Source organism: Macaca nemestrina, chromosome 9, assembly GCF_043159975.1.
Source record: "Macaca nemestrina isolate mMacNem1 chromosome 9, mMacNem.hap1, whole genome shotgun sequence".
Lineage (NCBI taxonomy): Eukaryota > Metazoa > Chordata > Mammalia > Primates > Cercopithecidae > Macaca > Macaca nemestrina.
Genome location: NC_092133.1, coordinates 45,846,362 through 45,873,954, shown reverse-complemented (window position 1 = coordinate 45,873,954; position 27,593 = coordinate 45,846,362). Strand labels below are relative to the sequence as shown.

Genomic DNA, 27,593 nt, shown 5'->3' with positions numbered 1-27,593 from the left:
GGAGGTGATTGGATCATGGGGGTGGTTTGTAATGGTTTTAGCACTATCACCCTAGTGCTGTCTGGCAAAAGAGTTCTCCTGAGATCTGCTTGTTTATAAGTGTGTAGCACCTCCCCACTTTGCTCTCTCTCTTCCTCCTACTCCTGCCGCGGAGACATGCTTGCTTTCCCTTGGCCTTCCGCCATGATTGTAAGTTTCCTGAGGCCTCTGATTAAACATTTCTTCTTCTAAATTACCCAGTCTCAGGTAGTTCTTTATAGCTGTGTGAGAATGGACTAAGGGGAAATATATATGGTTACCAAATAGCGAATTAGCCATGGGAAAAAGTAGCAAATAAATAATTATTTTGCTTTTTCAGATGCTAATTTTTCTGTTTCGTTTATTTTAGGGTTGGTGGGAGCTGTCCAATGTCCTTAGGCTGTTTTCCAAATGAGATACCAAAAGCTAGTTCTCCATTGGGTTTCTCAGGCTGCTGGAAGCATTCATTATTATGGTTGTCATTACTTCGAGTTCTGTTGCCACTATGCCCACAGTAGTATTTATTACATAACAGGTGCTTGATAAATATTTGCTAAATGAATTTTTGGAAAATAAATCTGCCACACCTTTCTTCTGCAGTCTACGATCTGTTGAGATCATCCAATAGATTTTTTTCCCTCAGATATTGTACTTTTGAGGCCTCAAATTGCTGTCTTTTATATTTTCTATGTCTGCAGAGACTTTCCATCTTTCACTCATTGTAATCTTTTTTTTTTTACATCTTTGTGCACATTTATAGTAACTGTTTTAAAGTCATTGTCTGTTAATTCAAACATCTGGTTCATCTTGGAGTCTTGATTTTATTGTCTGCTCTTTTTTCTTTGTAATAAGTCATGTTTTTCTGCTTTGCCTGTCTAGTAAATTTTAATTGTATATTGAAATGTAGAGAGTCTGGATTGTTACTTCCTTTAAGGGTGCTGAGTTTCATTTTGTCAGGCATTTAAATTGACAGTTGATTTAGTATTGTCAGGTTTGGTTCTCTTTGTTAAGGCAGGCCTATTTCAGATTCTTTTGTCCTGGGGCACGGTTTTTACTTCAAGATTGCCCTTTCCAATGTCTCAGCTAAGTATCTGGGGTGTTCCATGAGGTCTCTTCCACTCTGCATAGGCCAGAACTCCAACTTCTCCCAGTATTATATTTCGTTTCCTCTGGTGTAATCTCCATTATGCTTTCAGATCTTGCACATAGACAGCCCAGGCCCCAGCCAAGGACCTGAGATGAAATCCATACAAAATTCTTAGTCCCTCGCTCACCAAACTCCAGCAGCCTTAACAGTCTAATCTCTTCCTGTTTACCTCAGTGAATTCTGTGTTCTACTTGAGTTCCATTTCCTTCTTTATCAGGGAAGAGCCACCATGCTGAAAGCAAGGGGCACTGTGTTTCTTTGTTTTTAAGGATGGTAGCCTATTTGCAACAACTGTAGTGTGATATAAAAATATATAATTTATGTTGGTGACAGCTACGAATACTGCTTGCACTACTTTGTAACATAATTTTTCAGATTCAAGTTCATATACTGTTTTTCTCCACCTCACCACACACATATTTTCAGACTTCCTCCTCATCCTTCTTCTTGCCAGTAGTTGTATTATAACTCCTGCCAGTAGTTACATTATAATTTTGGTTATATCAATATTGAGCTTTTATGGGATTATAACTAGATAAATGCCATTCATAGTTAAGTGATATGATATATTGTGACTTTTTTCCTGCATGTTTTGTTTTTCCTGGACTTAACAGTTGTCTCCCTTTTTTTTTTTTAATTAGTTTTAAATGTTCTTAACTTTAATTCATAGACTTACCCCTAATTGTATAAATCTCTCAACATGTTTAAGCACATTTGGCATTACATCAATTTTATCTTTCCCAGGTGCCTTCTGATCTGTCCCAGTCTGGGCTAATTGTTCTTCCTGGCTTGCTGTATGACTGTCTACTCAAGAAGTCCCTTCACCATCATTCTAGGGATTTTCTTTTCCTCTCTTGCGGGTTAGATTCTTCAGTTCTTGGAAACTGTCATCTTCTTTCATGGTTTCCCACTCTTGTTTTGGCGGAGCACATCTTTAGTAACTTCCTGACTAGTGTATGGGAAGCAAAATTATTTGAGATTTTGCTTATTTTGAAATGCCTTTATTATATAGTCACACTTGATTAATAGTCTGCTTGGTATAGAATTCTAGGCTGAGAAGAGTTTTCCGTCAAAATCAGAACGTTTTGCCCAATTGTTTTTTAGCTGCTAGTATTGTTGTTAAAAAGGATAATGTCATTTTGATTCTAGATTCTTTTATGAAACCTGTTTCTTTGGCAGCTTTTAGGGTCTTCTGTTTCTTTGGTATTCAGAAATTTCATAGGATATGTGTGCTTCTATTTCGGTCTTATTTTCATCTGTTTTGCCAGGTACTCATGTACCCTTCCAGTTTGAAAACTCACATCCTTCAGTTTTGAGTATTTTTCTTGAGTTGTGTCTTCAGTTTCTTCTCAGTGTTCTCTGTTTCTGGAACTTCTAATATAATATTGAACATCCTGAACTCTTAGTTTTTGTTTAGTGTTCTGATTTTCATTTGTCTTTTTATTCTATATATTCTGTTAATTCCTCGGCTTTATGGTCTTCTAGCCCTTCTTTTGCCTATCTTATGGGGTTGAGGATTAAACAATTTATATACCTGAGGTGCTGTCATATAGTAAGTGCTTATGTTAGCTGTAATTGTTGTATACTTTCATAACTGTCTTGAGGGAAAGGTCTTTGGCATTGATTCTTTGACTTCTTGGCTGTACATGACCTTGGGCGAGTGCTGTAATCTCTTTGACACCTACCTCTCTCTCCTGTATAATGTTAATAAGCTCTATCAGATGTCTGTGAGGATTGACTGGAATATATATGTGTAAATGCTTAATACCTTTGTACAGAATTAATAGTTAATGCGTGGATTTTCAAATGTCAAAAGTTTTTAGTTTGAAGGGAAAATGATGTCTGAATTTTCAGGGTTGTTTTTAAGAGTACTTGATTATGACTCTCATAAACCTGTATGAGCTACGTATACTTGCACTAAATGCTAATACTTTTTAAAGAAGTTATGTCTTAGTATTCAATCTCATTATGTTAGGTTGAAGATAGAAGATTATGAAAATATTCTCTGAAAATCTCTGGCTTTACTTCAGATTGTATAAATCTGTGTAATGTAATAATTATTTAAGAATGACATGATTACTGATATAAACCCATGGAAGGGATATTTGTTGGATTATTTATTTTCACTTAAATGGTATTTGAGATTAGGAAAAAGAAAATCTGTCTTTTGATTTTTCTTGATAGTATTAATGTAATTTCAAATGTTAGCTCATTTTTGTTAATGGTGGCTTTTTGTTTGTTTGTTTTGTTTTAAGGTTTTTGGATTCAAAGCATAAAAACCATTACAAGATATACAATCTGTAAGTATGTTTTCTTATTTGTATGCTTGCAAATATCTTCTGAAACAACTATTAAGTGAAAGTTACTTGCTTGTTAGAGTGAAGTAGAGTTAAAGATATATTTTAACAGATTGTATTCCTAAACCAATTAATTCAAGAAGTCCGAGAGCATTGTTAGATCATTTAGAAAGCGTGGTGATGAGGTAAAACAATGTTGGCACAGATTCATGTTACTTGATCTGCTTTAAATGACTTGGCATCTAGCCCATATTTGAGCCCATAACCGTGTGGTAATGTGAAGTGTAATTCACAGCAGAGCTTCTGTTAAAGCAGAAATAGCATCTTCCATGGAGGTATACTTTAGAGTGAATATAATTTTATCCATCCTGTGTCTCTAGAGCTATTGACTGAAGAAGCTGTTAGGGCATTCTCTAACTGTACATAACATAAGTTATTTAAGATTGCTGAATTAGTTGGCTTGTCTTGTCTAGGACAGAGTTTTAAGGACTGCCCACCTGATTGATAGAGCTAGTTGACCTTATCTTTAACTTTTTGTTTTTCTTTTGACTTTGGGAGTAGAGATGTGAAAAGGTAAAAAGGAAGGAAGGAAGAAAAAACTTAACTATTTTTGCCCTTGAAGACTGTCTTTCCTTCTCAAAATATTGACCATTTTCTGATTTTTAAAAATCGGCACATAAAACGTATTATTTTTCTACCTGACTTTATCTTTCCCATGTGATATCTATAAATTATAGATAGGAAAAATTTTTAATGTAAAGTTATACATACTAATCCACAGTTAACAATTTTTCTATAGAGTTTATCAAATGGAAGAACAAGATTCACTTCTGCCTTCAGTGGGCATTTAAACTTCTACTAAAAAGAAAGAAAGATTCTCTGTGCCTTCTTATCTTGTGGAGTGTTGCTTTTTTATCTGTAATTTAGTGATCTTTCTAGTGTGATAAAACGCCAGAAGTACTTAGAGTAGAGTGGACATCAATATTGTTACTCTCAGTAAATTTTCACTGATTTTTCTCAGATTCATGAAGGAACAAACGTTTGTTAAGTCCTTATCACTTATTAGATATCACAAAACATGTAGAGGGGTGCGTACAGAGGTGAATAAGATGTAGTTCCCGTTCTCAAGTAACTTACATTCTAATGTAAAAGGTAGACAAAGCATTACAAAAGTAACTCTTGTATAGAAGGTTGCGATGAAGAGAATACTGGCAATAGTAATTGTACCTTATAGAGAAGGTTTCATAAAGGAAGGCATGTTTGAGCTAGGGTGAAAAGAACCAGTAAGGGTTGACTTTCAAGGCAAGGAGAGGAGGGGAAGTGACATTACAGGCCAAAGGAATGGCATTATAAGCAGCTTGTTGGCATAAAAGTGTTTAGAATATGGCAGTGAATTCATTATCAGATTGTGGTGTCTGTGTGTTGAGGGTGGGAGAGAATCACGGTGGCAATAGGCAACAAGATAAAAGAAAGTAAAAGGTGTTATAGAAACTTAATGGGCCCAGCGTACAAATGATCTATGCATTTAGGGGTCTTTCTCTTTTCCTAATAAACCTCTCCTACAAAGAGCCTTGTTCCAGATACCATAGTGTTTCTTTGGAGGAAAAGAAAAACCACATAGCTTTCTACTTTTTGCACCACTGGATTCAGAATCTAAGTAATAAAAAAGGACACGAACTTTCAAAAGCTGGAAGCCATTAAACTGAGTCATTTCAGGGTTAGACTATCAGAATTGGGGATTTAGAGAGTCTCAGAATGGAGATCGAAGGACACCTGAGACAAATTCTGCCTTTTTCAAAATTTTATTCTAGTTTAACATATTCAAAGAAAGGGAAGGAAATTCTTTTCATTTCTGTGTGTAGTGACTTCCTGCTTCAAGAACTTAGGACTTCAGCTGCACTCTCAGTATTGTAGGTCACTTACATTATTATGGTTAAAGTTGGCATTGCAGAGAGCCTAGGAACCTGACTGCCTGTTTGTTTTTATATTCCCAAACATTGGATTCCCAAGTTAATGAAGTTTCTTTAGTAGTTGAGGGTAGCTTTTAATGCATATATTTTAATGCCCCTTCCCCACATGGAATCATAGGCTTTCAGAACGGGAGAGTACCTGAAAGAGATCATTTAGTCCAACCTTCTCATTTTACAGATGGGGAATCTGAGGCCTAGAGAAGTTAAGTGAGTTGAACAAGGTCACACAGGTACATATGGTAGCAGACCATCCACTGTTTATGCCAATATTCCCTTTATGTTTTGCTTTTTTGCTTGTTCGTTTTAACCTCTCCAAATTTTACTGACTTCAGAAGTTCCTAGAACTACTAAGTTATAGCATGTTATGAGTTCTAATGTCACTTTCCAATCTTCTTTATCTTTTTTCTACCTCTGTTTATATTTCTGGTTCTGGGTAAGTGAGTCTGGCAAGCTGCAGGTGTTCTATTTTATTTCCTTTATTTTTAGGATAGTATTACATGTGATATATATGTCTTTGCAAACATACATAATTTGAAGATCTTAAAATATTTGCACTAGGCATACCCACATTTAATAGTATGTTAAACCTTTTACAGCAATTACTATATACATGGTGAAGAAGAGTTCTTAATATGGACTTTCTGATTAATTGTATCTTTTTATATCTGTTTTCTTCAGGCATTCATAACATTAAGCAAATTCAGGTGTACTGTTACTTAATTGAATTAATAAGTTTGTTTTGTACAAGTATATTTTATTTTTGTTCTTTGCTCTATAATCTGGTAGGAATGGGGAAGGGGAGATAGTGAATAAAGAGATCTATACTTCTTGCCTTTGAGGAATTTAAGTGTTCACTGTATACTCATTTTTAAAAGGTATTTACTGTATTTCAGTGCATATTTTATTTGACATGCTTTATCATTTTGTGGTAAACCTTTAGCTTTACTAATTTTTATCTGCTAAGTTTTCTTTTGTAAGATGGTGATAGCTTCATTGAAGAGAGTAAAGAAGAGACCTGCCTACCTAGCTGATTCTATGGCAAGTCTCACTTCTCTGGAAGCTTTTCCTGTTAATCTTATTCTTTTCTTCAGTTTCTGCCTCTTGTTTCATAAAAACTCATTCTTCAAATGTTTATTCCTTTCTCTTGTCTCATATAAGCCAATATGAGGTAATGGCATCTTTTGAGTTTTAGTTATAAGGAAATATAAATGGTTAAATTTAAATGGTTAAACCCCATTTGCCATTTGTGTATCTTTAATTTTAGTTCGTTGCAAGACTTATCACTACCAAACCGCAAAGAATTTAAAAGAAACTGGGTAGGTGGTAGGTAGAAGGAGGGCATTTATCAGAGATTTTAATTTAAGAAGAAAGTCTTCATCCTTATCCTACCAACCCCCATTCCCTGAGCACATTTATCATTACCAGTCCCGGTATATTTGCTCCCATATTTGCTATGCTTACCTGTGAAGATTTTCATAACTTTTTTCTTGCTTTTTACTGTCACTGTTGGTTCTATCATTTATGACAGATACTGCTGTTGTAGGAATGCTGGCTTTGACTAAAATTTGTTATTGCTTTTGTATGTAAAACTTTGTTTTTTTATTATAAGTAGAATTATGGAACAGTAGTAGAAAAAGTTTTACTTTTGTAATCAGAGATACTGAGCTTGAGTGCTTGCTCTTTCATTTGTATACTGTTATTTGGAGCAAGTTTTTTAATGCTCTTAAATCTTAGCTTTCTCCTATATAAAATGAAGATGATATTAGCAGTTATCACGTGGTTGTGAGGATGAAACAAAATAAGTGGAAAGTCTTTGTAAGGTGTGTTCATCTAGTTGACACTTAGTAGTCATTACTTCCACTTTCCATCCATATAGTCCTCTTAACAGTAATATATGAGAGCCATTTTTATTAAGGCAATCTTAAGGAGTGTTCGTCAAACCACATGTTCTGGGATTCTGAGAAAGTAGGGGAAGTTTAGAGAACTGAAGCTGCACAAAACTAACGTTTATTTTCTGTTGTGTTGTCACGAGACCAGCTTCTTAGATTCTGTTTCCTAGTCCTACATCTCTGATTCCTTATAAAATACTCCATTATGAATTCTTCACTATTGACAATTTCTCCTCTTTTATCTGTACCAAAGAAAGTGTAAAATGTGACTGTCATCTTTGTCAGTCCTCTTCTTCCTGTTTTTCATATCAGTGGATATGAAATTATTAGCAAGGATGCATATATGTGCATATGTCATTGCTAAATACGTTTTCTTTCTTAAAAAATTCAGTATACTAAATTATACTAAAAAGGAAAAGCTTGTTTTGAGTGGTAATATGAAAGTTGTTTTATTTTAGGTCTGACCAGTTAGAAACCAGTGGATTTCAGTTTATTTATAATTGGTTAAACCTTCATGTGAATTTCGTTTTGAATTTCCTTTAAAGTAGAGAAACTATATAGATGTTTTCAGGGTTTCTAAATGTACAATACAGGTTCACAATCACTTATTTGAAACTCTTGGGGCCAGGAGTGTTTCCATTTTCAGAAATTTTAGTTTTCAAAAGGTAACACAGATGCGTATACTTTTACATAAACACCCCAGTGGGATGTGGGTCAATACCTGAAATGAAATGTTTCACTCTTCACTCTAAGTGTATTAAAGATTATATACAGTCTTATTACTTCAGATCAGGATTTGCTGTAGTTGAGTTTGCCATAAAACTTAAGAGAAAATGTTAGATGTTTTGAACTTTTGGGATATTGAAATTGCAGGTTAAGGATCTATGGACCTTTATTTGTTTTAAAATGCTAAGATTTTATTTTAAATAATTTTTTAAAAAATTGTTTTGGATAGTAGTTGGAGTTACCAGGCTACTGCTAGCCACACTGATACATAAGATCTCTTTCTGAGCCTTGTATTGTTTGTAAACATGGGCTGTTAATTATTAGAAAGCCAGTACATACTAATGAATATATCACTGCTATTAAGACAAATATTAGCATACTCTAGTAATGACAAGTCAGCATTTTACTATTCTGTATTGCTTTTGCTTATTCTTTCGTTACTCTCATACTGTAATTAAAACTTGCAACCTGAGAGACTGTTGTAAAAGGTGACCATTGGCTTTTCAACAGGGAGAAAGGTCTGTTTTAAAAAAAATTGGTGGCCGGGCGTTGGCTCAAGCCTGTAATCCCAGCACTTTGGGAGGCCAAGACGGGCGGATCACGAGGTCAGGAGATCGAGACCATCCTGGCTAACATGGTGAAACCCCGTCTCTACTAAAAAATACAAAAAAACTAGCCGGGTGCGGTGGCGGGCACCTGTAGTCCCAGCTACTCGGGAGGCTGAGGCAGGAGAATGGCGTAAACCCGGGAGGCGGAGCTTGCAGTGAGCTGAGATCTGGCCACTGCACTCCAGCCTGGGTGACAGAGCAAGACTCCGTCTCAAAAAAAAAAAAAAGAAAAAGAAAAAAAAAAATTGGTAAGCATTGTGTCCAAGTAGATTAACATCATTCAGTTTTTCTTTACTGTCCTTATGCTTTTATTATTTTTAACATATATCTTTTTGAAGAATAGTTTGAGAATTATGTATGCTTAAATATGAGATACAGATACTATTGAAACTAGCCAGTTGTTTATAGGTACTTGTAAAAAAAAAAAAAAAAATTCCAATAGCATGCAAATTTTTCATAGAGGAAATTTGAAAGCATGGAAGCACCTGAATTTGCAGTACTCTATATTAGTGACATCACAAGTTTTGTAAGCAAATTTATTAGCTCTAATTGCATACACTTAATCTTTTAAGCTTTGGTTTTATTATTATAATATGGGGGTGATAATAGTATCTACGTAATAGAATTCTTATTACATGAAATAATTAATGTTAAACAGCATAATATGTGTCACATTATAAAGATTCAGGCAATGTTTGTTAATATTAGTACTTTTTTTCTTCCTAAATGCAAAAGATAACTATATATCACTTTTAAACTTTTCTTTTAGTTGTGCTGAAAGACATTATGACACCGCCAAATTTAATTGCAGAGGTAGGTATGAATGTACTGTACTATGCTGTATAACTTAAACCCGATAGACTATATCTTAACTGTCATAATAATGAGTCATCTAGATTATTGAGTGAGATACGTATTTATCTTAAGAAGTATCTTAAAAATTTTCAAAAAATTTAATTTTGCTGTTTTTTAGGAAAAAAGTATTGCATAAAGCTATTAATATTGTCAGGAAGACTGAAGTGCAGAGTAGACTAAGAATTAGGAAAATTCCTAGACTAAAAATAGTATAAGGAGAGGGTTTACCTATTGTTTAAGGCAGTAGGTCTAATAGTAAGCAACTATAGGGAGAAAGCAGAACTACTTAACTCTTCTGTGTTGAGGAATGACATAAAAGGTAGGAAAGGATATAACAAATGTTGTTAAGAGAAACCTGATGGATGAGAGGAGGGAATTGCTTTAAATGAGTTCTACTTCAGACATAAGTTAATTCTCAGAGCCCACAAAAACTTTCACTTTTATTTGTGAAATACAGCTCAGTTCTATGACCTAACACTTTAAACCATGAGAGAACTGAAGAGTTGAGAAGCTAGGCAGATGCCGCTGTGATAGTCAAAAAGAGAAAGTGGGTGCCATGAGCTACTATTGATGTATTTGCCATTGATCCCTCCTGAAAATCTAGAATGGACTTTCAGACAGATGGTTTGAAAATTCTAAATCACTCATGATTGAGATTTGGTATAGATTCACTAAGAACGTTTTGTTTTTGTTTTTGGTGGATTTAGGTTGTTGCTTACTAGGCAAAGCAGGCTTTAGTTGAGGTTTATGTTGCTTTAAATAGACATTTAACAGGTTTTCCTGGAGGTTTTTGTGTACCACTGGGAAAATGGAGTTAGGCAGATGACTAAGTGAAAGCTGTCCTTCTGGACTCCCTATAATGATAGTCATTGTCTACCAGAAGAGCTGTCCTGTCACACCAAAGGATAATTGATTATATCCTGTACCATATTATGAGTGACTTGATTGGAGATATAAGACATACTTCTCACATATTTAGGTAACACAGGATAGTACGTTGAGTATCAGTCAGAGTTTTTAAGGATCTTAATAGAGTGGAACTAAGGTAGAAACTATTAAGAACAATTAATAGTGATATATCTATAGTCCTGTTTCTAAACAAGGTTTTTTAAAAACCTCAACTCTGACTATAGTGAACAGAGAAGTCTTGGACTCTCATAATTCATGTGAGAAGACCTGAAACTTTGATAACAATTATATACATTTTGTAAGTAATTTCTTTGGTGTATGCCTTCACATATCTCTGTATGTGACCTATGCTACCAGTCCATTGAGCGTAAATTCCCAGAATGTATTCTCCTGCAGAAAATGGAGGTAAATAGTACTTGGCTTCCCTAATGATTTACCTGTGTATACAACACTAATATTTGCAAGACCACCTTTAAATAACACACTTAGCATTTTTATTTTATGAAATGTAATATGCAATTCTTTCTATAGTTTATTAGTAATCTATTCTGTCTTTGGAATATGTTTTGTGATGATGAAATAAATACTATAAATAGTATTCCTTTTGCATTGAGAGTCCTGATGAAATGTCCATGTGACATTTCATTTTGGGTTTAGCTGTACCTCTAATATGTGACCTATGCTGTCAGTCCGTATAGTGTAAATTCCTAGAATATATCCTTCTGAATAAAATGGGGGAAAATAATACTTGCCTTCCTTAATGATTATATTTGAGACTTATCAAGAGACTATTTTCTATTTAAAAATTAGAAAGTTAAGCAATACATTATTTTTCTCTGGAATCTAGTGTTTCTTTTAAATACCTGTTAAGTTTGTATGCAACATTTCTAAAGTTAACCTACTTGTAATTAAAAATTCAGGAGTTTTTTTTCTTATTCTGAGGTTGTCTTTTTACCACAGTTGCACAATATCCTTTTGAAGACCATAACCCACCACAGCTAGAACTGATCAAACCCTTTTGTGAAGATCTTGACCAATGGCTAAGTGAAGATGACAATCATGTTGCAGCAATTCACTGTAAAGCTGGAAAGGGACGAACTGGTGTAATGATTTGTGCATATTTATTACATCGGGGCAAATTTTTAAAGGCACAAGAGGCCCTAGATTTCTATGGGGAAGTAAGGACCAGAGACAAAAAGGTAAGTTATTTTTTGATGTTTTTCCTTTCCTCTTCCTAGATCTGAGAATTTATTGGAAAACAGATACTGGGTGTTTTTTTTTTTTTCCTTCAGTTTTATTGAGGTGTAATTGACAAGTAAAAATTATATATAAATACAATGTATAATATGATCTTTTGATGTATGTATATATACATTGTGTAATGATCACTACAGTCAAGCTACTTAACATATTCATCACCTCACATAATTATTCTTCTCCCTTCAAGGTGAAAGCATTTAACATCTACAAGCTTCAGTTTTCAGTTATACAATGTTATTATTAACTATAGTCACTGTGCTGTCCAGTAGATCTTCAGATCTTGTTCATCTTGTGTCCCTCCCCGCCCCACCATCAGTCCCTGGAAAACAGGTTTTAAAAATAGTTGCTAATCCTTTTTTCTTCTAAATTTTTAAATCAGTTGCTGCCTCAATTTCTATGTGAGAAATGACTGATTTCATTTTTCTGTTCATGCTACCATTTTCATATCATACTAGCACATGTTACCCATTAACTGTATTGCAGATTTGGTCTCATAAAATTCTTTTAAAATAACATTTTTAAAAAGCTATCAAAAATAAGCTTATATTTCTGAAGCTTATTTGAGCATAGAATGGCTTTGGATAAAATACCATTACCTAGTAAAGTGTGAACTTTTATAATACATAAAAATTATTCTTTTATAAGAATATTCATAAATGTAGTTAGATTAATAGAAGATTCTTGATTCTTTGATTGGAAAACTAAGGACTATATTGAAAAATCAGTGATAAATTTAATACTTATAGTACATCTGAAAGCAAAAAGAAAACTCTTGGGATAACTTTTACAGTGATTTAATTTTGCTGTTGATGTATTTCTTTGGGTGGTAAGTATGGCAAAACATGTTAAAATTTAATACAAAGAGATTTTGTTCATTTTTCCATCTCTAAAGGGACAAAGCCTAAGCCCCTCCAGACAGATAGAAAAACTCATTTAGAGAGTTCCCCTTCATGTTAAGCTAATTTCTTCTTAATTCAACTGTAAAACAGAAATAGAATGATCATATTAATCATTTAAAGCTGTGTAGTTGCATTGATTCCTTGTTCCTTTACCCCTCTCTCATGTCTTGTTTCCTTACCTTTGTGACTTTTTTTGCATTATGTATAAGGATGCCAAAGTACTATTTATTGTTGATAGTTTACAAAATTGAATCTTACATTAGTGCATAATTTTGGTGAATGTTGAAGTTTATGGTAGATTGCCTTACATTTCTGCATATTGTTTGCACCTTGGAATGATAGCACTGGCATAAATTATAGAGCTGAGGATCTAAAGATTTTTACTTTGATTTATCCCATTATTATCTGCAGGGAAACAGTTGCTTTTACTGATTAAAAATATAGGCCAGCCGCAGCGGCTCACGCCTGTAATCCCAGCACTTTGGGAGGCCAAGGCGGGCGAATCACAAGGTCAAGAGATCAAGACCATCCTGGCCAACATGGTGAAACCTCGTCTCTACTAAAAATACAAAACTTAGCTGGGTGTGGTGGCGCGCACCTGTAGTCCCAGCTACTCAGGATGCTGTGGCAGGAGAATCGCTTGAATCCAAGAGGCAGAGGTTGCAGTTAGCTGAGACCATGCCACTGCACTCCAGCCTGGTGACAGAGCGAGACTCCATCTCAAAAAAAAAATTAAAATGCAGTAGCAAAAGCGATGGTAGAAATTTAAAACCGAGTTGATGAGCAGCAGATATAACTTGGTAGTGGGAAAAAAGTCAGGTAAAACAATTTTTGTAATAAAATAGAAAGATTTTGTAATGTGGAGGCACAGAACACTAGATTTAAGCCAGGGGGTCTTAAGTTGTGTTACATACCTTTTAAAAGTCTGATGGAAGGTATAAATGTTCTCCCACCAAAAAATGTACATAGTGTACATAAAATTTTGCACATAGTTTTTATTACATTGAAATATATTATTTTAAACAGAATGTAAAAGAACCTTCATGAAAACTATGTCACTTTTTTTAATGCAAAAACCAGTGGCCACTACCTGAGAGCAGTGAATAAATCTAAGTGGTACAAATTAACCAAAATTAAGCTTTAGTTCTGTTCAATACGAAATTTTAATGAAAAAACTGCTATTTAACTTTTAAAATAACAAGTTGAAACTATGCTCTTTGACTTTGCAACTTTTATATCCAATCTTTGATATCCAATCAGTGTTGACTTTGGTAAAAAGTGCTGAAAATGCTATTTTACAAAAGAAAAAAGAGTAAATGGAATCTGAAGATTCTCTTGCCTGATGAAAGTAGACTTGTCAAGAAATAAGACTTCTCCAAGACTTGAGATAAATTCATGTTGCATCATTTTCTTTGCCTTCAAGTTACTGAGATCATTTTTGGCAAGATCTGTAACATTAATAGTGTGTTAGGAAGGAAAAGATTATGACTCCATATTTTACTTTCAAGGTTGAAGAGTTAAACTCTTTAAAAAGAGTGTATTTTACCCTGTAAACAACAGTATCAGGCTGTAGAATTTGTCTTCTGAAAGCAGTGAACTTACATATAGCAGAGAACTTCATAGAACTCCCATTTCTTGACAAAACCTCTCAAGAAGCTCTTGATTGAAAGTCTTGGCTTTCATGAATCTGGCAACTTTCACAATAGTAGATTTTTCATGACAAATCCTCTTACACAGGCGATTATTCAAGGGTTGGCACTTGAAACAGTAGAATACTTTCACAACAAGAGATAAGATTTCTTTCAGAATTGATGACAGTCTTGCACCCTAGTGCGTACTGATGAAGAAAGCAGTGGGTGACCATGACATGGAGAGCTGCTGTCTTTACCAGTGCCACAATATCAGATGTGTTCTCTGGCAGTAAGGTGTACTATCTGCCTACAGTATACTGAGGTTTCTTCAGGAGAAGTTTTGTGGTAAAGAAACTTCACTATTTTGAAAGTGTTAATGTTTTCTGAAGTTTCCAAAAAGGATTCCAAAATGGGAATGTTTCTTTGATTGTGTCACCTTGCTTGCATTCGATGAAAACTAGTAGCCGGCTATACTGAGAAATCATATCTGAAGAAAAGTGGTACTTCCAATCTTTTTGTGACCTACTTTATTATTATTTTTTTAATGTCAGGGTTTTTTTTGGAATGGATAAGAGTATTTGATAGAGGTATTTGCAACAGTCTTACTCTTCTTCATGCTACAAGTATGTTTGACTCTTTCTAAGATACTTGCCGTCACCGTTCAACTGTGTGACATTTTTATTTGTTTAGCATTATAGTCAATAGCCTAGTAGATGATTTAATCAGGAGTTTTAATTGGAACAAATAGTTTTTGTAATGGTCTAGACTTTCCAACTAACTGTGCTCTCACATGTGGTCTCTTTTTCTCCCTCTCTTCTCTCTCTTACACACTCCCAGCCACACACATATGCATACATACCCTGTCTGATGTAGCTGCTTCTTCAGAATATTTGGCTGTGCTCTGCTGATGGTGAGAACTTGCCATTTAAGAAGGACTTGGGACAGTCCATCTCATCATGTTCAGGGATAAAAGTAAAACCCAAGGATACTTAAACTTTATTGTATTTTATTTTCTGTTTCCAGTCCAAATTAAATCCAAGAGAAGGCTCCATAATCAAAAAGTAAGGACATATTTTAAATTTGCCAGCAGGAAGATATTCTAGTCATTACAGTCTTATAATACTATCAATTCTGTTTCTCTTCAGAGGTGAGGAGAGACTATTTGATGAAATCATAAGTCCTGTAGGATTTTGTGAAATAGGGCCAGACTGAAAGCTAGCAAGAATAGTAGTTATGAAAATAAAATGCAAAGTTTATAGTATCATGTGGTAAAATGTAATAGTATCTACTTCATCAGTAGAACTGCTCAAGTCGCCATATATTCTCCGTCCTTTGTATAGGTTGGATCCCCCAAGTGAAAGGAGATGATGGGCTATTAGTAAATAGAAAATGGAGATCTGTACATAGAGTGTTAAGGGTGTAAGAATGTAAATATTAAAATTGTTATGTTTAGCTGTTATTTAATATTAAGACTCAGAGTTAAGTAATTTCACTGAAGTTGATCACTTTTTGTATCTTGGAATCAAAATAAATAACTGAAATCTACTATACTTGGCTCATGCTTAGTTAATGTACTTAGACCATATTTCGGATGAATTATTCACAGGATCTAAAGGAGTATCCTAATGTGTTCCTACCTTCTTTATCTCTGTGTTTATTTAAAAAGGCAAAAAGAAATGTAGGAGCAGATGCTGTTGACAATATTTGACTAAACAGTTACATTTGTGTTTAGATTGAAACAGCATTAGAAAACTAGATATGGATTAAAGTCAATGGTGGTTTTTTTTTTTTTTTTTTTTCCTTCCAGGAATGTTTCTTATAGATGATCAAACAGGCCCAGAAAGGGGAAGTGTTGTGATCGATATTATCCAGTTCATATTAGCATTCAGAGGAAAATTTGAGTCCTTTTATATACCGTTAAATTTCTTTCTATACTATCAAGTCCACAAATCCTGGAAGTGCAAAAGAATTTTGAGACTGTTCAAAATAATTAATCTCTGTATAGGGTCAGGCTTTCCTGCAAGGTTAATGAAATGCTGATAGAATTGGTCTATTTTGAAAGGCTCCTCAGCTTATACCCTTCCTTACAAATGCTTCCTTACAAATGCTAAAGCATTTAATGACCCCTGATTTAAAGAGAATTTGGACAGATTGAGGTTGTTGGTCTTGGAAATAAATACTGCAGGCTCCTGTAAAATACTTGAAATGTAATTGTTTTAAAACTTTCAAAGATATCACTTGTTTGCCTATTGGTTAGAATACTAGTGAAATAATTTTTAATCTTTTATGAATAGCTAACTTCATCATAAGAAAACTTAGCTAAGCATGGTAAAGCTGTTGTTATACAGCTGTGGAGTTCTTCCTGAGGAGTAACTGTCTTATAATAAATGTAATTGATTATCTAAAGTAGTTTTATTCTTGGAATATCTCATAATAGGTTTATTCTCTTCTTGTCAGTATTTCCTTGTAGATTGAGCCTGTGGATTTGCATTTTTGTAATTGTGAATCACCATTATAGGAGATACATATATTTTATCTACTTTTCAGTTTGTATGGGGTTAACTTTTATTAGAATCATCTTTAATGTTATTTTGCTTATATCCTTAATTTTAATTATAGACAAACATTAAGAAGCTGGAGAAAATTATGTTCTAGTGACATTTATATAGAAGAAGAATCTTTTTTCCCCCTTTTTTGAAGAGAGATGAGGCAGTCTCATATTTTGGTAAAGAATTTGTAGACTTTGTAGAGGTCTCTTCAAAATAATCTGGCTCAGAATCTTGACATATCCTCAGCAGACATGGTGCAAATTAGATGGCAGAGTGGTGGGTACAAGTTGACTATAAAATAAAGCATTAGGTTAGTAATGCCCAAATAATACTTTGGGTTTTGAGTGTTGCAGAGAAGTCAGACAACTGATACTATAAAGAAAAATGTTCTGCGAGTGAGGTAACTGCTTGAGGGAAGGAAGGCTCCTTCTGTCTTACTCACTAATTTACAAGAAGACAATTGTGTTACACTTCCTTAGGAGTCATTCATTTGTATATTTGATACTTTTGCTTTATGAACATGTGAAGATTATTCAAAAGCAAGCTGTTGGTGGTTTTTTCTTCCAAGAAAGCATGCCGCAGGGCAACTTTAAGGGTTGTTTCTCGTCTAGCCCTATGCCCCACACTGTCTGCTTCTGCACTTAAGTTTCAGTATTAGATAACTCACATGTTTAAACTATGAAGAAAGAGTTAAAACATCCTGAGAATGCTAGTAAATGTGTATTTTTGAAAGGACTCCCAAAATTTGAGTTTAAAGAGGTAAACTCCTTTTTCATGAGAAAGTTACTTAGAATCACTACTGCTGTTTCCCTCTCCCTTGCCTTCTCCCTGTCACATGCATACCCCCAACTGTGTTCCAGAATGATGGCACATAAAGGAAACATTCATATTTCCTTTTTTTTTTTCTTTTTTTGAGACAGTCTCACTCTATCACCTAGGTTGGAGTGCAGTGACGAGATCTCAGGTCACTGCAACTTCCACCTCCCGAGTTCAAGTGATTCTCCTGCCTCACCTCCGGAGTAGCTGGGATTACAAGCGCGTGCCACCAAGCCCGGCTAATTTTTGTATTTTTAGTAGAAGTGGGGTTTCTCCCTGTTGGCCAGGCTGGTCTTGAACTCTTGACCTCAAGTGATCCACCCACCTTGGCCTCCCAAAGTGCTGGGATTACAGGTATGAGCCACTGTGCCTGGCCTCTTATTTTTTCTTTGGTTAAACTTTTAGGAAAAAAGTTTGAGCCGCTTTTAATTTTCTTTCTGTTTTTAAATAAATTATTAGAGAGAAAGTTTGTCTCTATTAGGAACTCTGTGTACATGAGTTCATTGAGCTTATTCTTAATAAAGACAAATCTTCCAGAAATAATAGTTGTTAACTTTAGGTGATCTCAAGAAAAGGAAAATTTTTAGTTTCTCTGGGGAATGAATTTTCATGACCTAATCTTAAATCAGGTTATTTCTTCTAGCCTGTTTACTAAATTTCTACATGTTGTAACCTAATGAAATTTTCTTACCTCCTCTTTATTTAAAACAAACAATAATTACTGTCTTTTAAAAAATCTTCCAATGTAACGTTCTTATTTTTCTTAACACATTAATTTTCCTGGGCCAAACTGTGTTACTATGATCCACATTAATTAAGGCTGTTATATAATACAATAAAATTGTAGAACTTTCATACCTTGAAGGATCTTAGCAATTATTTAATTCAAACCCATTCTAACATAGATGATAAAACAGATTTGCAGAGTTGGGTGGCTCATACCTGTAATCCCAGCACTTTGGGAGACTCAAGCGGGAAGATTGCTTGAGCCCAGGAGTTCAAGACCAGCTTGGGCAACATAGTGAGACGCTGTCTCTACAAAAAAAACACTTAAAAAATAGCCGGGCATGGTGTCACATGCCTGTAGTTCTAGCTACTTGGGAGGCTGAGGTGGGAGGATTGCCAGAGCCTGGGAGGTTGAGGCTGCAGTGAACCATGATTATACCACAGCACTCTAGCCTGGGCAACAGATCGAGACCTTGTTTCACAAAACAAAACAAACAGATCTACAAAGATCAACTTGTTCTAAGTCATATAATCTTTTTGTGTAATAACTAAAAACCACATCTTCTAACCTCAAACCTGGTATTTTTTTCTACGAAATTATGTACTACAGTCCAAATTATTTTTCTTTATTATTTTGAATCCTAAAGTAGAAATAGAAACTTAGAAAAATAAAAAGCAACTCCTTTATAATATATGAGGACTTTTTCAGTTTTAAATCAGAAAAACCCAAGTCAAGGTAGCTTAAATAAAAGGACTTACATAACCTAAAAGCTCTGGCCTGGATCTAGGTGCTCAACAGATCTCAAGAGTATCTCATTCTCTCTTCCTCCCTTACCCTTCTCCTCCTTTCTCTCTTCTGTATATATGTTATTTTCAAACAGGCTCTAACAAGTAGTGGCGAGATATAGTTCCTAATAGCTTCAAGTTTGCATTCTACCTACTTTAGCAACTATGATGGGAAGAGAGCTACAATTTGAGCAAAAATTTATAGGGTGAGTTCTGATTTCCCTGGATCGAGGCACATACCTATTCCTGAACCAAATATTCTGACCAGGGAATGGAATTCTCTGGGACATGTATCTAAAGCTGAAGTATAGAGCCTGCCACACAGGGATAATAATAGTTTTCCAAAGAAAAATCGAGGAGGGGAAAGAATGTTGGAAAGAGAAAAAAATATCAGTTGTCTGCTTCACATTTATTCTCAATAATTAGTTTCATATAAGTGAAATACTGTAACACCCTAAACTTCAGAGATTCTTCATAGACAGGAAAAATAAGAGCTCAAAGAAGTTGTGACTTGTTCAAATCACATAGTTTCTATACATGCTATTAGTAAAACCCAGGACAGCTGAGTATAAGTTTTACCCTTATATTCACATTGAGGTCCAGATCCTGGTTTTGAATGAGATAATTATGTACAGTAGGACTGTTTTCTGATCCTTAAAATAGAGACAATGATATCTATCTTGTAAAGTTGTGGTAGTGTTAAAGATATATAAAATGATGGCAAGTATCTTAATATACGAAAAGCTGCTATATGTTGTCATTGTAATAATAGCCATATTTCTTCCTTTGTTGAATTGCTTTCCTATAGTAATCTTACTGTGATCATCCTGAGACATAGATTTCCGAGCTTCAAGCAAACACTATTATGTTGAAACATCTACATTATTTCTAAGTTTAGCAGTGCCGGTGGAAAGTTTACTGAAATAGAAAATTGCTTTTTTAACTGAGGAGTGTAGATTATAAATTCATGATTCATCTTCTCAGAAGATGATCGGAGTATTGATAAATATTGATGCATAGAATATGAACAAAACATTACATATCTTGTGCTGTGATATTAAAGTAGTATTCTGTTCTGGTAGTAGTATGGCAGTATTTTAGGTCTGAAAGATGTATATAATCTGTACTTTTAAATGTGTTTTTTAAGAGATTAATCACAAGAGATTTACATAAAACTAAGGTTAAAAATTAATGGTGGATTAGAGATACATCAGGCAAATTTCAGTTTCAAAAGCAGATGACAGAATCTCAGTATCAGAGTAGCATTTAAAGCAAAAAGCATTAAACTGGATCAGAAATGTCATTTTACATTAACGCAGGGTATACTCCAGGTAAAGACTTAGCAGTTATGATCCAGTGTGCTAAACATAACATCAAAATGTATTAAGCAAAAGCTGAAAAAAATGAAGAATAATTGGTAGAAAAGCAATGATAGGAATCTTTATGGTACTTCAGAAGTTACAAAGTAAGAAGATACAGTCATGTGCCACATAATGATGTTTGAGTCAACGCCTGACAATGGTCCTGTAAAATTAAAATGAAGCTAAAAAGTTTCTATTACCTAGTGATGTTGAAACCGTTGCAATGCAGTGTATCACTGACATGTTTGTGGTAATGCTGGTGTAAGCAAACTACTGTACTATCAGTTGTATAAAAGCATAGCACAGTTATGTTCAGCACGTAATACTTTATAATGATAAACGAATATGTTACTAGTTACATGTTTACAGTACTATTTTATTATTTTAGCATGTGCTTCTGCTTATTAAAAAATGTTAACTATAAAATAATCTTTAGGCAGATCCTACAGCAGGTATTCCAGAAAACGGCGTTGTTGTCATAGGAGATGTCAGCTCCATGGGTGTTATTTCCCCTTAAGACCTTCCAGTGGGACAAGATGTATAGGTGGAAGACAGTGATATTGATGATCCTGACTTGTAGAGGCCAAGGCTAAAGTATGTGTATATTTATTAGTTTTTAACAAGAGTTTAAAAAGTAAAAAAAAAAAAAATTAAAAAATAGAAAAAATCTTACAGAATAAGGATACAAAGAAAAAATGTTTTTGTGTAGCTGTGTAATGTTTTTAAGTTAAATGTTACAAAAGAGTCAGAGTTAAATTTTTGTATGTTTATAAAGTGAAAAGTTATAAAATGCTAAGGTTAATTTACTGAAGAAAGAAAAAATTTTAAAATAGATTTAGAGTAGCATGTTTATAAAATCTACAGTAGTACACAGTAATATCCTAGGCCTTCACATTAACTCACCACTCACCCACTGACTCACCCAGAGCAGCTTCCAGTCCTGCAAGCTCCATTTGTGGTAAGTGCCCTATACAGGTGTACTGTTTTTATGTCCTTTATACCATTTTTACTGAACCTTTTCTATCTTTTAGATACACAGATACCATTGTGTTACAGTTGCCTATGATATTGAATACAGTAACTTACTAAACAGGTTTGTAGCTCAGGAGCTGTATCATATAGCCTGGGTGTGTAGTGAACTATACCATCTAGGCTTGTGTAAGTATATTATGTGATACGGTGATGAAATCACCCAGATGCAGTTTCTCTTAAGCAACACATAACTGTAGATATATAGGTGGCTTGAATAATAAAATAATGAAATGTATTTTTTTCTGTCATTGACAAAACATTACCAATCTTACAAATTAGACCAACTACAAAACAAAATCTCACTCGAAAATAAAAATATATAAGTCCCATTTCTTGATTACAATTCATTAGAACTGGAATTTTTTAATGTTTAAATTTATATGGAAATATAAAATCATGTTTTAAGTAATTTTTGATTCAATGAGGAAATGTAAATTTACATTAGAAATTGATTAATGACAAGTAGAGATTTATAACGGCAAAAATGTTAATGAATTAGGAAACAGTAAACCATTTGAACTAATAAATCTAAATACTGATTGCATGAAAATGCCAATAAAATCAATACATATTTTTAAAAGCCAGTCAAGGATAAAAGAAAAGAGGGAAACTAAAAATGAGACATTAAGTACGAGAAAGGAGATAAAACTACAGTGTAGAGGTGATGTTAAAAATTATATTCAGGTCTGTGCTAATCATTTTGGAAATTTCAATGAAAAATGGGCAATTTTCAGTGAATATGTCATTGTAAATGCTTTAAGGAGAGAGACAAAATCTGAATACATCCTGCAATAATGAAAATGTCTAGGAGCCCTCAAGAAATACCTGGTTTAAATTGCATTTCAGGTGGCTGCTTATCAAACCTTGAAGTGTCAAGTAATTATGTTATCTAAATTGGACCAGGTGCTAGAAAATATGTAAGACTTCACAGGTGGCTGCTTATGTAGCCCTTATACCTTAATCTGATAAAGGTAGCATATATTTAAAAAGAAAACCAGAAGGTACAGTTTAGGGAAAATTAAATATTTCTATTTGGCCAAAGTAAGAGTACATTCAAGGGAATTGTGAGAGGTAAGAATGGAAAAAGAGGTTGGAGCTGTATTTTTATGCTGTGATTGAATTATAGTGTGTGATAAATTGCTCTTGTTTGGGTAGAATACCATTTAACATTTTGAATTAATTGGTAATTGGATTAATCTTAACTTTAAAAAAAATTAATCTAAGAGTGGTATAAAGGATAGATTACAGAATGGATAAAGGGCGATAAATCAGTTGGCTATGGCGGAATTGCAGGAAGAAACTGAAATAGGCCACAGAAAACTGAAACTGACATTTTGAGTAGTATTTTGGAATCAAGATCTGGATTTTGGCAGCTGAGTAGATGCATAGGAATCAAAGATGAGTATACTAAATGAACTTAATCTATGATTTGTCTCATTTTATTGTGTACCATTAGTGTGTATCCATGTATGTATGTGCCAGGTAGTTAATATGCTGACTGTGTCTCTTAGCTCCCCTCTGCTGCCTGGACCTTTGCCACAGTGCTAGAGTTCCCTCACTTCTCTTTTCTATAACCCTATGATACTACTGCTGTCTCTCAACTGTGTTTCCTTCCTCAAGCAGAAAGAAGATGGCAGGATCATATTGTAGTTGACTAGAAGCTGTGGAGTTTGAGTGCTGGGATTATATCTAGTTCCATTACTTATGAAGATATATGACCTTACCTCATGTATAAAATGGTTTACCAATAGTACCTACCTAACATGGTTTTATGAGTATTAAATTATGTATTTCTAAAGAGAGTTAGAACAATACAAAGAATATGGTATGGGCTCAGTAAGTGGTGGTGGTGTTAGTTATTAGAAGGCCATCAAGTGCTGGAGAAAATAGTGAATATCATTGATGGAAATAAGGGGGGGTTTTCCAAGTTAAAAAGCTTCAGTTTTTGGAAATGTGTGTTGTAAGTATTTCTGAGATTACCAGGTAGAAATTCCAGCCAGATGTTGGAATTCTGCACTGGCAGTTGGGAATAAAGTCATGTTGAAGGAGATAAGTTTTGGAGTTATTGTGTAAAATTGGTAAAGCACTGGAATAGATTGGATTGACAGAGGGGAGACTCTTTTGAGATAGGCCTATATTTAGGGACAAGAGAAGAGACAACCAATAAGGGTTGAAAGAAACCTTAAGAGAGTAAGTCCTATGACAGAAGCAGGGAAGTTTCAGAATGGATGCAGAAAGATCAGCCAGGCTTTTCCTATTCTCCATCGTGGTGCGGCATCAAGGTGAAAAGGATAACACCATGCAGGAACTTTGCATCTACAGGCTCTGCTTCAACATCTGTTTAGGAGAAAGTGGAGACAGATTGACCTGAGTAACTAAGGTGTTGGAGCAGCTTACGGGTCAGACCTGGTGTTTTCCAAAGCTAGATAATACTGTTAGCCCTTTTGGCAATAGAAGAAATTAAAAGACTGTTGTCTGCTGCACAGTTCAAGGGGCCAAGGCAGATGAAATCTTGGAGAATGGTCTAAAGGTGCATGAGTGTGAGTTAAGAAAAAATACCTTCTCAGATACTGGAAACTTTGGTTTTGGGACCCAGGAACACATTGATCTAGGTATCAAATATGACCCAAGCATTGGTGTCTACAGCCTGGACTTCTATGAGGTGCTGGAAAAGCCACGTTTCATCATGGCAGATAAGAAGTGCAGGACAGGCTGCAGTGGTGCCAAATAGAATCAGCAAAGAGTAGGCCATGCACTGGTTCCAGCAAAAGTATGATGGGATCATCCTTCCTGGCAAATAAATTCTCATTTCTACCCAAAAGGCCAATAAAAAGTTTTCAGTGAAATGTTTAAAAAAAAGAGATCAGCCAGCAGCCAGTAGGGTATCAGTTGTTGAGAAAGCACTAATGACCATTAAGAAATCAGCCTCGACTGGGCATGGTGGCTCATGCCTGTAATCGTAACACTTTAGGAGGCCAAGGCAGATTTCTTGAGTCCAGGAGTTGAGACCAGCCTGGGCAATGTGGCAAAACCCTCGTTTCTACTAAATAAATAAATAAATAAATAAATAAATAAGCAAGCAGGCAAACAAGCAAGCAAGCAGGGCTTGGTGTTAGGCTCCTGTACTCCTAGCTACTCGGGAGGCTCAGGGGGTTGAACCTGGGAGGCAGAGGTTGCAGTGAGCCAAGATTGCACTACTGCACTCCAGCCTGGGTGACAGAGTGAGACCATGGCACACCCCCTCCCCTCTGAAAAGAAATCAGCCTCATAATCAATTTCTCTGGATTAAGGAGTAAGAGCGTCTCAAGATTTGCTATTTATAGAGAGGGCGGCTGATAGTTTGAGAGAGGTACAGAATCTAGGGAGAGTGTGTGTTTTTGGTCTTTCAGTTGTTTGCCGGCCTTGGATAAAGAATAAAGATTACTTGAGCATATTATTTAGATACAAGTGGAGAGACTAAAGGCACATGCCAGATAGGAGATAATTAATAAAGCACTTGCCCAAAATAGAACCTCGTTGAACAGGAAGAGACATCAAGCATGAAGCAATTTTAAGATGGGAGAAGGGAATTTTGAGTGTTCATATTGGATGACCTCAGGGTTCCCAGTAAAACAGGAGCTGAATTCATTGAAGATGATGTGTTGGTCAGGATAAAAAGAGAGGTTGGGAGAACAAAGTACTAAAATCATTGTGGTCAAGAGTTTAGTAAGTGTATACCAGAAGAGTTATTGAGTGATATGAGTTTGAAATAGGCAAAGCTGTAGGAATGGGGGCTGGAAAGAATATTAGAAGGAACACTAAATATACTTCTGAGGTCTACCTCCTGGTCTGTGAACATAAAGGAGTTGAAAGAGTAATGGCAGAAGTTCTTTAGCTAAAGTTGTTTAGCTAAAGTTAGAATGTGTTGAAAGTTGTATTTGAGGAAAAAAGGTTAAGGATACAGTTGACCGTTCGATAATGTAGCCCACTGTTGACCAGAAGCCCTACCCATAACATAAACAGTCAATAACACATATTTTGCATATGTATTATATAGTATATTCTTACAATAAAGTAAACTAGAGAAAAGAACGTGTATCAAGAAAATCATAAGGAAGAGAAAATACATTTACAGTACTGTATTTATTGGTACTATACATTTATGTTGTCGGTTTACAAGATGAAGCATCTGAAATGGCCAGCAGCTATAGCTGTACGTATCTACTGTACATATCAAGCAAGTCACCTTATTCTTATAACATCCATGACTTTTCTCCACTTCTTGAAAGCACTTCCATTATCACTATTGGCACTTCATATGGGTCTCATGGTGTTAAGGTTTACAGCATTGCATTAAGCACAATGAAAAATACACAAGAGGGCTGGGCGCGGTGGCTCACGCCTGTAATCCCAGCACTTTGGGAGGCCGAGGCGGGCGGATCATGAGATCACAAGGTCAGGAGATCGAGACCATCCTGGCTAACATGGTGAAACCCTGTCTGTATTAAAAATACAAAAAATTAGCCAGGCATGGTGGCATGCGCCTGTAATCCCAGCTAATCGGGAGGCTGAGGCAGGAGAATCACTTGATCCCAGAAGGCGGAGGCTGCAGTAAGCCAAGATCGTGCCACTGCACTCCAGCCTGGGTGATAGAGCAAGACTGTGTCTCAAAAAAAAAAAAGAAAAAGAAAAAGAAAAAAAAATACACAAGAACCGTGAGAGTGAGAGATAGCTTTTGATTGCAATACACAATTTACTGGAGAGATGAGCTGATCATACAGAGATGATTAGTGTCACATGGTGTTTTAAATAGATTCTTGCAACCCTTGAGCTCACTGCAGTAGCAACAGAAGTTAGCTATGAGATTTTAACAGTAGTATAGTATGTACTACAGTTAATATTACGTAACTATGATTTAATGCTGCATCTTTGCATTTGTTTATTATCTTGACTACAAGTGGTATTATGTCTGGTCTTAAGGTTTGTGTGCATATGTTTTGATGAATTTTAACTTTTTATAATAGGTTTGTGTATATTTTATGTCAGTAAATGATAAAACAGACTAATAATCTACATATATTTTATGTATTCATGACATAAATCTAACTTTTTCTTAACTTTTTGATATTTCCAGGCTATGTGTTTCATCTGCAGGTTTTTTCAAATTGTTGAAATCTCTGAAAAATGTTATTGAAAAAAAAATCCATATATATAAGTGGACCCACACATTTCAAACCTGTCTTCAAGGGTCAGCTGTGTAAATAATTTTCTTCATAATTAAAGTGGAAAAGGAGAGTTACTACTAGTAGAAAGTAGAACTGTACCCTTGAAGTGTGTGTGTGTGTGTGTGTGTGTGTGTGTGGTTACAGATCAATTTAACTTAAAACTTCTTGGTTAGAGATAAAACTGGTGTTTATTAGCCTTAATTTACATGAAAAATGCAAAATGTTAGGCCAGGCACAGTGGCTCATGCCTGTAATCACATAACTTTGGGAGACTGAGGCGAGCAGATCACTTGAGGTCAGGAGTTCAAGACAGCCTGGCCAACATGGTGAAACCCGTCTCTACTGAAAATACAAAAGCTAGCCAGGCGCAGTGGCACATGCCTGCAATCCTAGCTACTTGGGAGACTGAGGCAGGAGAATTGCTGGAACCCGGGAGGCAAGGTTGCAGTGGGCTGAGATCGCACCACTGCACTTCAGAGTGGGTGACAGAGCGAGACTCCGTCTCAAAAAAAAAAGAAAAATTTGAAAACACAGAGTATTTTTTAATCTGCAATAGCTTTATAGACTTTTATTCATATGTATAAGCTTTTAAAGATGAGTAAAATTTTAATTTAGTGTGGACTTTCCACTCATTTGAAATCCTATATTACAGGTGTTAATTCAATTTTAGTGAGTGTGCATCATGGCTCAGAGAGATAGGACTAGAATGAGGAGGTCACATTGGAGACTCTGAAACAGATACATGTGAGCCTCCCAACTTTTTAGTATTTGTTAATCCAGAAATGTTGAATTTCGGGTGCTGACAAGGCAGCAGGTAGATAATAATTGCAAAGTTAAGAAAATAGACTATAATTTTGATGGTAAACTAATTGATTAAATTTTAAAATGTACTTTTCCATGGTTTTCTTTG

General features: G+C 35.0%; 1 protein-coding gene and 1 pseudogene across 2 annotated transcripts in view; both read left to right on the top strand.

The window, feature by feature from the left end:
• LOC105480917 (phosphatase and tensin homolog) overlaps positions 1-27,593 on the top strand; it is a 104,820-nt gene that overhangs the window by 57,405 nt on the left and 19,822 nt on the right. The window contains exons 3-5 of one of the 2 annotated variants that reach the window (XM_011740112.3): positions 3,421-3,465; positions 9,425-9,468; positions 11,380-11,618. In XM_011740112.3, the coding sequence (XP_011738414.1) occupies positions 3,421-3,465; positions 9,425-9,468; positions 11,380-11,618 (328 nt within the window). The remainder of the gene's footprint in view (positions 1-3,420; positions 3,466-9,424; positions 9,469-11,379; positions 11,619-27,593) is intronic. The other variant, XM_071069542.1, reaches the window with a different exon arrangement.
• Positions 11,625-27,204, top strand: LOC105480909 (large ribosomal subunit protein uL5-like; annotated as a pseudogene).